This window comes from Equus caballus, chromosome 8 (genome assembly GCF_041296265.1).
Source record: "Equus caballus isolate H_3958 breed thoroughbred chromosome 8, TB-T2T, whole genome shotgun sequence".
NCBI classification, from domain to species: Eukaryota; Metazoa; Chordata; class Mammalia; order Perissodactyla; family Equidae; genus Equus; species Equus caballus.
In genome coordinates this window covers 24,644,167-24,662,141 of record NC_091691.1, presented here as the reverse complement: position 1 = coordinate 24,662,141, position 17,975 = coordinate 24,644,167, and the positions used below count along the sequence as shown (strand labels likewise).

At 45.1% G+C, this 17,975-nt stretch overlaps 1 protein-coding gene across 4 annotated transcripts in view; it reads right to left on the bottom strand.

The window, feature by feature from the left end:
* Positions 1-324: 324 nt before the first annotated feature.
* Positions 325-17,975, bottom strand: part of CFAP251 (cilia and flagella associated protein 251) — a 61,367-nt gene continuing 43,716 nt past the window's right edge. For all 4 annotated transcript variants that reach the window (XR_011441381.1, XM_023647206.2, XM_070275473.1 and 1 more), the window contains 3 exons: positions 2,570-2,798; positions 1,741-1,842; positions 325-596 (listed from right to left, as the gene is read on the bottom strand). Coding sequence is in view for 3 of the 4 variants with exons in the window: in XM_023647206.2 (XP_023502974.1) it covers positions 460-596; positions 1,741-1,842; positions 2,570-2,798 (468 nt within the window). In the remaining variant the exon portion in view is untranslated. The remainder of the gene's footprint in view (positions 597-1,740; positions 1,843-2,569; positions 2,799-17,975) is intronic.

Sequence of the window (17,975 nt, the reverse complement as noted above, 5' to 3'; positions counted from 1 at the left end):
TCTAACAAGCCCAGAGCGCCCAGCACCCCCACCGCAGCCCAACAGTAGGCAGGGGGGACCCACATTAGGCTAAGGGTTCAGGTGGCACTTGAGGGGAAGGGAATAAGGCCACACGTGTCATGAGGAAGGCCTGCTGCTGGCTGAGGCTCTCTCTGCCCCCAAGGACCATGTGACCCCCATGTCCTGTTCAACCCCCCTGGGTGGCGCTGCCTGAGACCGGGAGTGAAGACAGGCCAGGGTACCTAGCCACCACTGACACCCAGCTGCCAGCGTTCTTCTTGCCTCCACCCACTTTTCTATTTGAGAAACAGCAGAATGGCCAACTTTGTGAATTCCATGGCTTAATAGAAATTTGCTTTTAATGTCTAAATGTTCTCAAGATTAGAGTGGGGACAGGAAAATGTGGGAAAAGCAGTGCCTCTTGGGGAAAAAACACACACACACAGAGTCCTGTGCGCGTCAAACATTCCTTATGACTGTACCGACCACGGGATCTTGTCTGAAATCTTCTGAGACAGTTAAGCCAAGAATTTCAGTCGTGAATATTTCTGCAGTGATTTCGTCTGGAAGTTCTTCTTCAAAGCAGATTTCTGAACCTAGCCAAACAAAAAAAGAAAACAAATGCCTTCATAATGATTAGGTTTCTAACTCAGAAGTGTTTTCCAAAAATACATGGAAGCGATACTAAAAAGTGAGAGGTGCTCTGTGCTGTGGTTTGGCTTTGATTCCCTGAAAACCCCTGGGTGGAAACGGCTTAAAATCCTTTATGGTTTGGAGCACGGTTCCCCAGATCTCTGCAACTTCACTGGAAAGCCCCAACTGCAGGGTATCGTTGATGCCACTGTTTAGAGATGCCTAAGAACACACATAAACATGTAACAATTGGGAAAGTTACATCCTGAGAGCCCAGGAGCACAAGGAGTGAGGTAGGGGAGCTTGCTTATTGGAAATGACCCATCAGACACTGGAGTCTAGAATTATCCGAGTTTAGGAAGTTTGTTTAATTTGAAATTGAAAATGGACAATGAAAGGAGAGGGAGAAGAAAGCCTGGTGAGGAATCTCCGCTCCTGACTCCAGTCTCCGTAATGGTGGTGACTCGCCCACCATAGGGGCAGTGGGGCAGCATCCCGGGCTCGTCAGTGGAGACATTCCACACAAGCAGACCCAGGAGAGCTGTTTGGATTGGTTCCTCCTGAGCTTAAATTCACAACCCTAACTTCAGATCCATTTTCCTCCCTCTAGTGAACTGAAAGAAGGAGGTGGGAACTCCTCAGGCAGGAAAGGAGAGGTGGATGATCTTTAAAAACTTTAAAGTTCTGGCAGCTTGAAGTCAGGCTTGTGCAGCTTACCAAGTCACTGCCCTCTCCTTATTCAAGTCTCTCTCGATAATACCTCTTCTTCTGAAACAGCTTCTGAACTGTATCCTCTCCCAGTGGCCAATATTCACCCAGCCAAGCCGGGAAGATGAAGACCAAGTCAGTGGAATAAAGGGAAAAACAAGGCCAGAAGACACAAAGGACGGACAGAGCACGGGAACAAAGGCTTTCATCTCTCAGACAGAACCACCGCTCACTGGTCTTTTCATAACTTATTCATGTTGGGCTCCCAACAGACTCGCTTTGTTGTGTGCACGGTATTAAGGAGAGTGGCTTGCACCAGTCAGAAGAAATAAATGCACTTAAGTCTACAACAAATTAGCGAGCCACGGCTGCATGCCCAGACAGAGCCGGCCACGGTACCTTTGACAGAGGAGGCTGCAGGCTCGGATTTCCACCCCTCAGGGTTCAGTCCAAACAGCGAAGCGAAGCAATCGGACATCTCCTCTTCCGTCATGTGCTCACCTGGGTGTCGGAAAGCAAAGAGGTGGCCGTTCAGCTCCTGGCACTAAGCACAATGTCAGAGCTTAGTGTCACCACTCTGAGGTCTTCAAGAGAATTATTCCACTCTTTCCTTTGCTTGAGACACAAAAACAATCTAGAGAGTCCCATATTACTGTCAAACATATACAGTTTCTTATATGGTGTTAAAAATAGTACTCCAAACAGGGAAAATATATGGGGGTTTGTATGGAGAAACAGGACAACTTTCTGATAAGGACAGCGTTTGTCTTCATTTCAAACTCCCTCACATTAGAACCACCAGTTTGACTAAGATAAAATGATCACCTAGAGAGAAAGCCTACTTGACTTCCTCACACAAAATAATGAGGAAAATAGTAGATAAAAATGAAAAATCTTACTTTGGTGTGGTTTTATTTCACAAACACATCCCACTCTCATAACAGCCCTGTGAGATGGATGGCTGGCCCTTTTATTCCCAGTTTACAAGTGAGGACACTGAATCTTGCAGTTTCAGGAATTGAGACATAAGTCGCATTCTTCCGGTTCCCAGGTCAGCATCCTTTGCCATTATGCCACCCTTGCCAGCTGTGCGAGTCAGTAAGTGACATCCCTCATGGCTGAAGCCCTGTCAACTTCAGGATGTCAGGGGGTCTGTCTCCCCAAACTCGGGTCTCTCCAACGGGAATGGCCCAAGGATGGTATACGATATTCCTATTTATGTATTTACCTTTAGTTAGAAGCAGTTTCAGGAAATCCTCTCTTCGAATAGCCTTTTTTCCATTTGAATTGGTAAAACCCAGAATGTTAAAGCTCCGTTGGATGCCACTCATAGTGTTACCGAAAGGTGGCCTGTGATTAAGGTAAACTTTGAGGAAATCTGGTAAGTTGATTTTGTCAATTAGCTTTCCAGTGTCCACATATTCACCAAATTTGATTTCGTTAAACATATCTTCAATCTAGGGAAGAGGTTAAAAAAAAGGACCATGGTAAGCAGAAAAGACACTTTGGTATACTTTTAAAAATTGGAGAGACAGGGGCCAGCCCTGTGGCCGAGTGGTTAAATTCACCTGCTCTGCTTTGGCGGCCCAGGTTTTGCTGGTTCGGATCCTGGGCACGGACATGGCTCCGTTCATTGGACCATGCTGAGGCGGCACCCCACATGCCACAACTAGAAGGACCCACAACTAAAATAGACAACTATGTACAGGGGGGATTTGGGGAGAAGAAGCAGAAAAAAAATTGGAGAGATGAATGTTCACATTAGCTTAGAACATGGCTGTGACGAGTTGATTGTATCCCCAGGAAAGATACATTGAAGCCCTAACCCCTAGTACCTCAGAATGTGACCTTATTTAGAAATAGAGTCGCGGCAGATGTAACTAGTTAAGATGAGGTCATACTGGAATAGGGTAGGCCTTTAATCCAGTATGACGTCCTGGTGTCCTTATAAAGAGGAGAGAACACACAGGGAGAAGACGGCCGAGTGCTGATGGAGGCCGAGATTGGAGTGATACAGCTTAAGCCAAGGAACGCCAAGGAGTGCTGGCAACCACCAGAAGCTAGAGGAGGCAAGGAAGGATTCTTCCCTATGGGTTTCACAGAGAGCATGGCCCTGCGGACACCTTGACTTCAGACTGCTGTGAGAGAGTGAATTTCTGCTGTTTTAAGCAGCCCAGTTTGTGGTACTTTTTACGGTAACTCTCATATATTGTCCGACTGTCAGTACTGTCAGCTCTAGCACGAACACTGTTTCATTTTATCACTTTTCACCTAAATATCTCACAGTGAATCAACTACTTCCTCGCCTTCTGGAGCACATACTAGTTTCATTCAAAAGATAGAATTCTCAAGAATTTAGAAATTAGTTTATATGAATAAGAAAACAATTCAGTGTGAAACTCAAAGATAGGATCTGTGGCCCTAGTAGCTTTCTTAAGACAATTAACTGCACCATGATTCTTCTTTCCTTTCTTTCTTCTCCATTTTTATCCTGCAATATTTTATAAATACAAATCATTATATGTAAAATATACATAACTTATGTGGTATAATTTTAAAAATGAACACCTAACAAGCCATCATTCATTGAAAAGATCAACAAAATTGACAAATCTTTACTAGACTAACCAAGAAAAAATGAGAAAAAGACTCAAATTACTAAAATCAGCAATGAAAGAGGGGACACCAAGACTGAACTTACAGAAATAAAAGAGTATGAACAACCGTATGCCAACCAATCAGATAACTCAGATGAAATGGACAAATTCCTGGAAAGATGCAAATGACCAAAACTGACTCAAGAAGAAATAGAAAATCTGAATTAATCTGTAACGAGGAAAGAGATTGAATTAGTAATTTTAAAACTTCCACAAGGAAAAGCCAAGGACCAGATGGCTTCACTGGTGAATTCTACCAAATATTTACGGAAGAATACCAATTCTCCACAAATTTTCCAAAAAACAGAAGAAAAAGGAACAAGTCTCAATTCATTCTGTGAGACTGCTTCCTGATTTGGAAAGTCATTCTTTGTGTATTTTCCAAATTTTCTAGAGTGAGCAAAGAGTGCTGACATGTCTATGGATGCAAATGTTAATGTGGTGCGAGTTAAGGCAGGTCTTCACATGAGGCTCCTTATGTTACTGGCAAAACGCAAGGAAGAGAGAAATACAATATAAAAACAAACAAAACCACTCCTTGATGCCATCAGCCTGTCTGTGCAGTGCTTTTTTACCATGCATGTTGCAGTCAGCTGAAATTCAGAAACCTGAATTATGCCTGGCAAAGGGTTGGAAATGACTAGTTTATTTTAGTATCTACACTTTAAACTAATATGTCTCCCAGTGATTGTGGGGTTTGGAATTTTACAAATAGAGAGAACAAAAGCCACAGAAAAATGTGAAATAATTTTTTCCCCAGAACATGAATTCTACCTTGGTCTGCAGGACTAAATCAGGAAATGAATCTATATTTGTACACAATATGTGTCAATAGGTAACCAGTGCCTCCCTGTCCACTAAATAAACGTAGAACAAAAATTGAACGAGGACAGCTTGAAGCAATGCCAAATATCAGCTTGTTTGGGGCACTCTAGTGTCTCGGTCTGGCCCTGAGTATCAAGAAGAAACTAAAAACCTCTTGTAGTCCAAACATCCAATCATAATTTCTGTGAAAGATCTGGCGCACTTTCTTTCCATTTTTCCCCATGCATATAAAATATATGTGGGTTTTTTTTTGCAAAATTGGTATCATACATATAAACACTTTTGTACTCTGCTTTTTTCCTTTAGTATTGTATCTCAGTAATCACCTAGTATTTTCAAAGAAGCCATATATTCCCAATGCAACATTCCAGAAATGGTCTTTAGACACAACATCATTGGTGACAGATGCAAATGAACTGTACTTGATACTATATAAGTAGCTTTAAATGGTAACATTTTCATGTTTAGCATTCATTGAGTTTATATTATATACAATTGCATGTTACGTATAATTATATGTATAAAGAAAACACTGTCCAGTAGCCCTTTATTTACATGTTGTACTATATAATTTTAATAGTAGTATATACATGTGCTACTACTCACTATGAGCCAGTGGAGACTGGGGCTAAAACTATGACCTTTGATGATAAACCTGGGTTCAAATCCTGGCTCTGCCATTTTCTGCGTGACCTCGGGTGAGTAACTTCACATTCCTTATCCTCAGTTTCCTCATCTTGAAAAAGGCAGTAACATGATAAAACATAGCACTGAACTGTTCTGAAGCTTGTTGTGACAATCTGTGTAAAGTGCTCAGTGTAATGCCTCATACACAGTAAGCACTCAACAGGCGTACTGGTCTTGTGATTATTAGACTTTCTATGCCCTTGCTAATTACCATATATATAATTATAAATTATAATTTATAATTACATAAATTATCACATAACTGATATATGTAAATTATAAATGTAACGTATGGTATAACTCACTTCAGAAATAGAACACTAAACCAAAGATGACAGGAAGGAATCCACAAGTGCCTGGAGTTACTCATACCCAGAGCGTTCCAAGGATCTCAGGGAACATTCTCAGCACAAACCACTCTGTAGGTGATTCACCTCTTCCTCTCTTTTCCCGAATGACTGATCAAGAATGACTGCTCAACAAGCACAGAGTTGGCAGCTTCAGCATCACTGACACTTCTTTTCTGAGCCTACTTTGCAAGTGTTAGCTGAAAAGGCAGGTTCTGCTACACGTCTAAACAAAGTTCATGCTTGGGAGAGGAACCATCGGAGATGGAGGTGCAGACGTGGAGAGCATTCCCAGGGCCCCCTGCAAAGCCGACTCGGGGGCAGTGGGAGCCCCTGCCGCCCTGCCCAGGGCACGCCGGTTGGCTTCAGCGGGGCCGTTTATTGGCCTCCTCACACTGGCCTGTCGCCTGCCAAGGCGGTGGTTCATCTGATTCATCCGGGGAGCTTTGAACATTCTGAGGGCCAGGCCCCATTTCCGGAGATCCTGACTTAATTGGTCTGGGGTGGAGCATGAGCAGTCATATTTTTTAAAAGCTCCCCAGGGGATCTGAATGTGTGGCCAAGGTTGAAAAGCGTGGCTTTAAGGCAGGAGTTCTCGAACTTTGTCAGGCCTCAAAATGACCAGGAAGGCTTGTTAAAGCACAGACGGATGTTTCTGACTCAGTGAGTGTGGGATGGGGGCTGGGAATCTGTATTTCTTACAAGTCCCCAGGTGAGGCCAATGCTGCTGGTCTTGGGGCCACAGCTTTGAGAACCCCTGCTCTTAGACTACAGTGTTCACGAAGGTGATACTCATGCCCAAAAGAATCAGCACCAGGCTTATGATTGTCACTAGAGAGTAATGGCGGGTGGCAGCTGTGGTACACGCAATAATTCTTTGGGCCCACACCTGTCTCCTCCATCAAGTTGCAGCAATAGTGTTCATCTCCATTTCCTCACAGCTTCGTTCACAGCCTGGCACGTCGTAGGTGCCCACAGAAGTGTTTACTGAATGAATGAGTGATGGAATGAATGAAACAAACAAGGCAGGCACAAGTGAGACCATGGAAGAATTTCTCTGAAAACTCATAGAAGGCTTACTTAGAATAACCACTTACTGCCGTAGGTAATTTGGTTCAATATACTAGTAGTTACTGAGCATTTGGTTTAGTGCTAAGTGAATGAAACGCAAGTCACTTAATTATTACTAGAAGAGCCCTGTGCTCTACGCACAGTCTCAGTTAGTCAGTCAGCAAACATTTATTAAAGGCACTGGTCTGGGCCCTGTGAAAAGACATCCAAGAGACAGCATACACACACAAGAGAGTGAGAGAATATGAAGGCTCCATTACTGAGGTTCTCAGCTCTGACTGTCCCTGAGAAACACCCGGAGGCTTTTAAAGCCTGTCCACGCCCAGGCTCCACCCCTAGGTTCAACTGATTGGGGGTGGGCCCAGATATTAATATTTTTTAAGTGCTCTCAAAGTGATTTTAACCCAATTGGATGCCATGGCTCTAAGAGAGTCCGTGTCAAAGTGCAGATCAACATCAAGGGCTGCAGGAACACTCAGCTAGGTAGCCCTGGAGGACAGCCACCAAGGACTCAGCCAGAAGGAGGTGAGGGGAAGGCACTGCAGGCTGGGAAACAAGTGTGAGGAGGGGCACAAGGGAGGGGGCCTGCGACACTCTCCCCAGGCCCCTTCTGTATTCGTCTCCTGTCTGTGCTGTAACAATGAATACACACTCAGTGGCTTAAAGCACACAAACTGTCTTACAGTTCTCAAGGTCAGAGGTCCGAAATGGGTTTTAAGGGCCAAAGTCAAGCTGTCAGTAGGGCTGCATTCCTCTTCTGGGAGCTCTCGTGGAGAAGCCATTTCCTTTCCCCTTCCAGCTTCTAGAGGCTGCCATCACTCCTTGGCTCGTGGCCCCTTTCCTGTACAAAGCCAGCCATCTCACCATTCTCTTTGACCTTTTCTTCCCTTATCATATCTCTTCCTCTGACTCTGACCCTCTTGTCTCCCTCTTATAAAGACCTTTGTGATTACATTGGCTCTCCCAGATAATCCAGGATAATCTCACCTCAAGATCCTTAATTTAATTATACTTGCAAAAGCCTTTTTGCCGTGTAAGGTAATGTATTCACAAGTTTCAGGGATTGGGACAGAGATGTTTTGGGGACCATTATTCTGCATGCCAGCCAGCCCTGGTGGTCTAGTGCTTAAGATCCAGCACTCTCACTGCCCCAGGCCAGGTTTGTTTCCCAGTCAGGGAACCACACCACTCGGTCTGTCACTTGTCATACTGTGGTAGCTGCATGATACTGAAAGCTAGGGTACCAGTATTTCAAATACTATCATGGTCACCCACGGTGGACAGGTTTCAGCGGAGCCTCCAGACTCAGACAGACTAGGAAGAAGGACCTGGCCACCCACTTCCGAAAACACTGGCCATGAAAAAACTATGAACAGAGCAGAGCATTGTCTGACATGGCGACAGAGGGTGAGAGGATGGTGCAAAAAGACCCGGCAGGGTCCTGTTCACAGGGTCGCTAGGAGTCAGAATTGACTCAACAGCACTAACAACAAAAATTCTGCATGCCACACCTTCCATTTGTGTTGAGAAGTCTTAAGAAGGACAGCTGGAGGGTTAAGGCTTGGTTAAGGCATCAAGGGCCTTGGACCTGCATGCTATCTGCAGGTCAGAGGATACAAACTGGTGGTCCCAGGGCTAAATCTGCAGATGTGCTTTGTTTGGTTCATTTGGTGCTTTAAAAATTAGGAGATTTCATATGGAAACCTGGATTTCAAACCTCTCTTGAAAAATCAGAGAAGTCTGGTGATGGTAGGCCTGCATGTCCAGATGGTAAGAGTCAGGTGGAGCTGAGAAGAAAGTGTCCCCTTTAGAGATGTGTGCTCCCCTGCGCCTACATCACACTCTGGGTGCCCTGAACCCCAGGATCTTCTCTTCCAAATCACCCAAGCTCACCTCTGGGGTCTGTGGGGTGTCCTCCTGAAGTCGTCTCTGAGAGTAAGCTGTGCCCCTAGTGTGCCCCCAGAGGCCTGAAGGGTGGCCAAGGATGGAGCCAGGGGCAGGAAGACAAGTATGTAGTTGCCGGCTTGGCTCTCCCCATGCTGCCCGCCAAATGCAAAACTCAGAGGAATCCCCAAATTCTACGTTTGCACCAGCTTGTGTTAAAGTAGAACTGTCAAGGTAGGGTGTTTACTCAACAGCCTGTCACTTGATTTATCACTTTTAAACATTTAGAAAAAAGGCCACCTGGGCCTGTGCTGGCACTATTGTCCAGGCCCCGAGACATGAGGGTGGCCTGTTCCTGGTGGGCTGACTCCCCTTGCCCAGGGTGACTTGACTTTAGCCTCTATATTATTCACCCCACAGACCTTTGGGCTTGTGATACTGCTGTCAGCCTCAGGAAGCCATTGATGGCCATAGAATTATGTTTTATAATTAAGTTTTATAACCTCCCTGTTCAAAGGAGAGGAACATGATACATTTGAACTGAGGCCATTCCTCTTTTTTATAAACAGGTTCCCGGTGTGGGCTGTGTTTTGTTGTGATAGTTTCACAGACTTGCAGACGGGAGGACTCTCCCTCCATCTTACGCTCCCTCCCAAAGCACAGCACTCTCGAATCTCCTCAACAAATGAGGAGACAGTCGTTTGTCACAGCGCATTGTCTTAGCCTCACACCCTCTCCTTGCCGCCTGTTCACATCTGGAGGCCCCTCTGCTATTTGTGCATCGCTCCCTGACTCGCAGCAGCCCCCCGCCTCCTCCGGCATCTATATCTGGACGGAGCTGCCTCCTTCTCCAGGAGCAGGACACGCCACGGTCAGGTCCCGCCTGCTGGCGCTGGCACAGGGGAAGGCCAGCCCTTAGTGCTCAGCCCCAGTGCTCTCTCCCTGCTGTCTGTGGGGAGGTGACTCGGAAACGATACCGCCACCCAGTCACAGGGCCCTTAACGGTGAACTTCACACAGCCGTCATCAGAGCCCAGGCCTCAGACACCTGCAGGGACTCTCCTCCGCCAGAGCGAATGTTTTTAAAGGTTTTGAAATCTGAATGACAAGTCCTTCACCTTGTCCCAAAACCACAATCGAGGGTTTGTTAGTTAAGTGCCCACAGCTCTCTGAAATCTGATCCTGCCTTACGGCTGCACCCAGAAGCACCAGGTGGGTCCTGGTTTAAGTCAAGAAATAGTATGGATGGGGGCCAGCCCCCTGGCCAAGTGGTTGAGTTTGGCGCACTTTGCTTCAGCGGCCCTGGTTCAGTTCCCAGGCGCAGACCTACATTACTCGTCAGTCATGCTGTGACAGTGACCCACATACAAAACAGACGAAGATCGGCACAGATGCTAGTTCAGGTGAATCTTCCTCAGCAAAAAAGAAAGAAAGAAATAGTGTGGATGGCAAACAATTTGACAGTTCCTCAAATGGTTAAACATGGAGTTACCATCTGACACAGCAATTCTACTCCTAGGTATATACACAAGAGAAATTAAAACAAACCTCTACACAAAAACGTGTACACGAATATTCATAGCAGTATTATTCATAACAGTTAAAATGTGGAAACAACCCAAATGTCCATCAGTTGATGAACGGAAAAATAAAATGTGGCATATCCACATGAATGAATAGAATATTATTCAGCTATAAAAAGGAGTGAAGCACTGATTCATGCTACAACACGGATACACCTTGAAAACACTGAAGAAGCCAGACACAAAAGACCACAGATTGCATGATTCCATTTATATGAAATGTCCAGAATAGGCAAATTCATAGAGACAGGAAGTAGATTGGTGGTTGCCAGGGGCTGGGGGGAGGGGGAATGGGGAGTGCCTGCTAATGCGTATGGGGCTTCTTTTTAGGGTAATGAACATGCTCTGGGATTAGACAGTGGTGACGGCTGCACAACTCTGTGAATATACTAAAAGCCATTGAGCTGTATACTTTAAATGGGTGAACTGTATGGTATGTGATACATATATATCAATAAAGTTAAAAAGAAAGAAAAATAATATGGAGGTGAAGCCACAGCAAAGGCAAGGAACAAAGCAAATAACAGTACTTTAAAAAATATATTTCCCACCATCACCATGATCTATCCTTTCATATTCATAAAACCAGTAAAGATTAATACATGCTTGTCATAAAAATTCAAACAATAGAGATATAGAGAAGAAGAATAAAATGCCCTGTAAACTCGCCATCCCTCAGCAATACCCACTGTTTAATGTCCCGACTTTTAGAGTTTCTCCCTTGTTTGTGCTAAGATGCCCACGCAGAAACAGAACTAGGGGTCTGGGGTCAGCCAGTGGGGGTACAGACCCCGGCTCTGCCCTCGGCGGCTGAGTGACTGTGCAAGCTTCATCTCGCCAAGCCTCCTTTTGCCCGTCTGTAAAACAGAAGGGATGGAAGCATGGCCTTGTCGTGAGGAGACAGGACAGGGGGTTAGCACGGGACTCGGGACTCGGCAGCAGAGGGAGCCCAGGAGAGAAGGGCCATGCTTTGGTGCTGGTGGTGGTGGTGGTGTGACAGCATTGTCACCACCGGCATTCTTTGTTAGTGTCCGCATGGCAATTTGGGATTTATTTCTTTAAATGCGTTAAGCGTGAAAAACAGAAGTCGCCTTGTGGTGCCCTGATCTCTCTGCAGGGAGGCCCTGCCTGCGGGCTCTCAGGTGACCAGGAAGGCCTCCTGGAACAGTGGGCCATTTCTCTTCCCATCAGGATGGAAATACCTCCAGATATTTATGTTCCAGAGCACATGCAACGTACTGAGGGCCTCTCTTCAAAGTGCAAATTTCCAAATTCCCATGAGGTCTTTATCAGAGCAGAAACTGTGCCCATGATCCTTGGCTCAGGTTTCTCCTCCCCATAAGGGGGAGGCTCAACCACTTGGCCACGGTCCCTCCAACCCAGCTGGGACCACGATTTAGCCACAGAGATTAGCACACAGGGCTTTGGGAGGATTTGTTTGTTTATCTTTCTGGGTTTTGTTCTGAATACAAAAGCAACACAAGCTACATGCTTGTAGTTAAGAAAAATTAAATACTACAGAAACGTATGTACGAAGCCCCCTCCTCAATATATAACCACAACCGTCTTCTAGGGAGGTGGATGTCACTAAGTGGGGAGTTTCCTCATTAACAGACCCTCTACACGGGCTTGTCTTGCAGGTTTGGAAATCAAGCTAAGAAGAGCTGTCTGGCTAGCAGAGGGAGAAGAACATGGCGTCCTGGGGCACTCCAGGAGAAAGGAGGGAGCAGAGGGCCAAGTGCTGTGTGGGGTGAATGCAGGCAAGGAAGCCCCCAGGGAGGCGTCATCAGGAATGAGAACAAGGTTCAATAAGCAGTTTTAGGTAAACTGCTGTGAAGTGCGGTTATCTGTGACCTTTTCTGGTGATTCCCAAATTTTCAACAAAGCTGTCTTGTGTGAATGGGCCTTCTGTTTTTGTGGAAACTGAGCAGGGGGCTGAGTGTCAGGTCTGGGATGACGTGGGGTGGACAGAGTCTACACATGCACAGGTGGGAGCCCCCAGGCCAGGATCGCACAAGCCCCCAGCGCTGCCTCCAAACTGACTGGCAGGGACCAGGGCCAGGTTCCAGCTGGTACCAGAGGCCCAAGCCACTATGGGATTATGTGTGGAAAGCATAAGTTCTCCAAATCCCATCCCTCAGAAATCAATGGCATTAAGGGTTTAGAACATGTCCTTTCAGAGTTTAGCGAGGCACACACACATTTATATATAGTATTATTACAGAAATGAGACCATGCTTTACACACTGTTTTCCAACTTGCCTTTTGGCATTTAGCGACAAATTCTGCACATTCTTTCTGAGTCAAAAAACAGGTCAATTTCACTTTAATGCCTCCTAGGTATAGGTGTGCCTCATTTTATTGACCCTATCTCCTTTCAATGGACATTAGAGTTGTTGCATTTTTCCACCATTATAAACCATGCTGTAGTAATTGTCTCTTCCATATGTACATCACTGTGTATACTTGTGTGAGCTTTCCTGGAGGATACATTCCTAAAAGCAGATTTGCTGGGTCCAAAGACAGGCACATTTAAATACTCCTAAACAATGCCAAAGCTCCTAAAATTACTAAACACTTTAGGGCTACTGTCAATTACTCTGAGATCAAACAATAACATCAAGGATTTCATTTTCCTCACTGTGAAGTCAAATATAATCAATGCGCAGCATTCACTCAGTCTCTCATTTGACCAGCATTTGCTGAGTGTCCACGATGTGGGCACTAACCAGGCACAGACCTCTCCACCAAGATTAGCCTCACATTTACAGAACTAAGTGGTTGCACCACTGCTAATTCATGGCAAAAACCTGTCAAGGTTATAAATGCTCTGCAGGCTAAACAGAAATGGAACCACCAGTGACCAGGGAACACGTGTGACACGTGGGCCCCACCCCAACATGATATTCCAAAGTCCCAGAGGAAAAACCATTTATGAAGATAGAGGACAATCAGCTATAGAAACTGGGACACTTAAGTTTTGGTTCCTTCTATAAAATTATAAACATTACAAATCTTTCACTTAAAAAAAAATGAAGGTTTGTTAGAGCAGCCTACCCCGACCACACTTCGGCTGTGCTCTGCCCAAGTACAGCGCTCTGCAAACGACGGAGGATGGGAGCCGTTAGGGGTTCTTTCGGGAGGGTTAAATCCTATATCATTTGGCTTCAATTTACCACACTGAGTAGATTCAAATCCCCAAGGCAGTTACAATGACGAAAGAAAAATACAAATAACATACAGCCTTTGGGGGGCTGGTTTGAATCTCTGTGTCTGAGGCTTTTACGTAACCAAGTGTTAAAATACTCTATTAGCTAGGCACGCTTCTTCATGCAACTTCTTGGGGGACGGGAACAGCTGCATCTTAATAGGAAATGTTTCATTAACCACGACAAAGCCTGGGTTTAAAAGTTTCAAAGCCCTGGAAACACTTTTATTAAAATCGCTATAAATCTGACATGAAAACAAGAGATCAAAAGTTCTCCCTGTGCAGCTTCAGATATAAACGAACTCACCAATAACAGTGTTTGCACGCTGATGTGGCCACATCTGGACCAGGGGCTTTCAGAAAACATCTCCAGAGAGCAAACATATTTTTCTAAGTGGATTAAAACCCTCGAGTCTAAGGATTTAAGACGACATTGAGTGAGGCACTGAAACCCCCTTTCTCAGCAGTGGGGGGAGATGTACAACAGCCAGAAAAAACCTTACAATAATCATTTTTATTTATTTTTGTGTTTATATTTGTAAACAACGCTCACCGTCACCTTATAACATTTGTTGCAGACTAACATTTTTTCGGCGTACCTTTTGCTCATTTGATAGGCTGTTAAGCTTTGTTATTTCTCGCCGGTGAGAGGATAACAGAATGAGCCTCCAGCGATTACACTTCCTTACCTCTGCAGGAAGCAGAACGAGACTGGTCCCTCCCTTTCTTTAGCACTTTGTATGGCAGGTGGGTGATGTCACAAAGGCTAAACTCCCAGAATCCCCTATCAATAAAGTGAGACTGCAGAGAAGGACACGTGTATATGAGCCCAGGGTTTAACATCAAGAATCCCGAAGGAGAAGACTGCCAGCAGTTTGATGATTTTCGGTCATTTACCTAAATCACCTTTGATAGATGAATCCAGAAAATAAACTGATTTTTAGAAAGAGAATTGTGAACAAAGAACCATGAGGTCAGAGAAACATCCACCTAAAGGCCTTTTATAATCACACATCCAGAGACGATAATATTGGATGATATTTTTCAAACGTTTACATGTGCCACATCCCATACTAAATAGATACTCATTTAATCTTCGCAATAATTCCAGTAGGTGGGTAATACTATTTTCCCCATTTTATAGATGAGGGAACTGAGACTTGGAGAGGTTCAGAAACTTGACCAAGTCCCACAGCTGGCAAGTGTTTACAGTCAGGATTCAAACCCAGAGCCACCTGACCCGGGAGCCTGTGCTCAACCGCTACACGTGGCACGGCTCTGCCTCTCTAGCAGACTGGCTTGGATCTGCGGCCATCAGAGAGGCGCCTGAATACTCACAGGAAATGTGAGACGTATGGCCCGTGATGGCATCTGGGTGACTCTCATGTGCATGTGAACCTCAGACATCTGCAGGTAGCAACGGATCTCTGTGGCATTGTGGAGGAGGGCCCCTCTCCCTGGCTGGATTACTGAGAAAGGGCATCTCAGTCCCAAGGGCCTCCCCAGGAAGTGAGCGTGCCTGGGACTTGCTTCAAAATAACCCGTGGAGTGGGGAGAAAGTTGGTCGGTCTGGATATAACAGGAGTTGATCATTGTTGAAATTGACTGATGGGTATACAAAGTTCATTATGCTGTTTTCTACTTTTGTGCATGTTTGGAATTTTCCAAGATAAAAAGTTAGAAATAAGTAAAAGAAGGGCTAATCTCTTAAAAAGAACACGCCATTTTAACAGGAAATACTAAAGTTAGAAGAAGAGCTCCATTGAGTAAGTACCTACTCTGTGTAATGCTGGGCAGGGCACTCGATGGACCAACTGCTGTCCTTTAGTCCTTGTGACAACTCTGAGGTCAGAGCCGTTTCCAGCCTCAGCTTAAGATGAGCACACAGGAACTCAGACTATAGTTGAAATGACTTGCTGAGTGAGCGGCTAGGAATCGCACCCGGGTCAGCCAGATCCCGAGTCCCTGCACTTCCCACCAACATACGCTTTCTTCCCCCTCCTTGATCTGGAAGTGCCAGGCATTATGCTAGCCAGCCTGAGAAGATAGATATTAGTTTAAGATAAATGGCTAAAAAATAGGAGAAGATGACAATAATGAAGACGATATGCAGTGGAAGTGGAAACCAAGTAAGAGGTCCAAGGCTACATTTCTGAATGAAATGAGAAAAAGGTTTCCATAATCAACCCAGTTTGGAAATGCTCTACTGTGTGTCATAACCCTCACTTTGAGATCCCTAATGTCCAGGAAGCTTTTAAAGCCTCTGAATAGTGGACTCGTGTTTTTCCTATGCAGAATTTCATCTGGAGGCCACTCCTCCTGGCTCAGAGTACTCATGGTCAAGGTGGCCGATCTGCATCAGACTCCAGGTGGAGGGAGGGTCCAGCCCTGGCCAACCTGAGCAAGCATGCCCCCACGGCAGTGATGAGGAGGTTGGGGGCGGTGGCCGGGGCTCTGGGGAGAAGGCAGCTCCTGCCTCTGGGGTTGTGTGCGCTGGCAGAAGCTGGGAGACTCACTGAGAAGGAAGGCGACACAGAGGAATGTGAGGCCCAGGGAGAAGGACACCTCTTGGTGACACAGTTTGAGGGCCTGGATTAGGTTATAGAGGATATCACCTCTACCTCTGGACTTGGAATTCCGTGAACCAAAAACTGGTTGACTTAGGTTTCTGTAACTTGTAACCAAAGAAGAGTCCTGATTTAGAACCCTATTTATCTTTGTTGAGTCCCGTTGCTCGAAGGTGAGTGGCCCCAGTAAACACCCCGTGGGGCCAGTGTTCTAAAGGCAGGGGCTCACCAGCTGCCTGCACATCAGAACTACCCTGGGAGAGGGGAAAAAGGCAGATTCCCAGGCCCCACACTCGGAGATTCTAAGTGGCTAGACCTGCGGTAGGGCCCAGGAATCTGATTTTTTGGTAAATGCTCCAGGTAATTCTGAAACAGCTTGCCAATGTGGGAAATAGTGTTCTAAGGAACATGCTCTAAGGAACACTTCTACGGGGGTTGCACAAACTTTCTTGGTAGGTGCTTCCATTTCCGGTCATGCACTTTTACAAAAGGCACATGGGTCAGAAGACCTTTTGAGGAGCTTAAAAGAATCCCTGGTGTTTTGAAGATACTCATGCAAGACTCAGCATGGGTTTATGAGCTCTGATAGCTCATTTCTCCAGATGCTATTTGGAGGATAAAGATCATCTTCCAGTCATACCTGGATTACACAAAAACAAGTGATTCTGGTAGGCCACTGAAGCCAAGAGAAATGACTGGGACCACAGCTTATATCACTAAAATGTGCTCAGTCACCTAATGTGCACATCAAGTCTTAGCTGGGTTTCAGGAGTTATGTATGCTTGATGGCGGGCTGTAAATGCTACATTTTGGAAAGCTGTTTGGCAACAGGGCCTTAAAGTTCATATTCTCTGATCCAGTAATTCTATTTCTAGGACTCTGACCTAGGAAAATAATCAGAGAAGTGTGCAAAAACCATATGCAGAGATGCTCATCACAGCCACGTCTCTAACAGCCAAAATGCTTCAGACAATATATGTGTCTTCAACTGGGGAATAGTTCAGTTACGTATACGGCCTATGCAAAGCATGTTGTCTATATCAAACTAAAAAGCTCTGCACAGCGAAGGAAATGATCAGTAAAATGAAAAAGCAACCTACGGAATGGGAGAAAATATTTGCAAACCACATATCTGATAAGGGCTTAATATCCAAAATGTATAAGGAACACATACAACTCAACAGCAAAAAAAACCTCATTTAAAAAATGCGAAAAAGACCTGAATAGACATTTTTCTCAAGAAGATATTCAAATGGCCAACAAGTTCATGAAAAGGTGCTCAACATCACTAATCATCAGGGAAATGCAAATCAAAGCCACAATGAGCTATCACCTCACACCTGTTAGAATGGCTATTATCAAAAAGAGAAGCGAAAACAAGCGCTGGTGAGGATGCAGAGAAAATGGAACCCTGTGCACTGCTGGTGGGAATGCACAACGAAAATGTGGTGTTTGTGCGTGGAATATTATTGGAATATTATTTAGCCATAAAAGAGAAGGAAATCTTGCCATTTGTGACAACATAGATGAACCCAGAGAACATTATACTAAGGGAAATAAGTCACACAAAGAAAGACAAATACTATATGATCTCACTTATATGTGGAATCTTAAAAAACTAAACTCATAGAAACAGAAAACAGATTGGTGGTTGCCAGGGGTCGGGGTGGGGAGTGGGAGAAATGGGTGAAAGTGGTCACAGGGTACAAACTTCCAGTTAGAAGAAAAGCAAGTCCTGGGGATATAGCGTACAGGTCGGGGACTACAGTTAACAGTACAGTACTGCGTATTCGGAAGTTGCTAAGA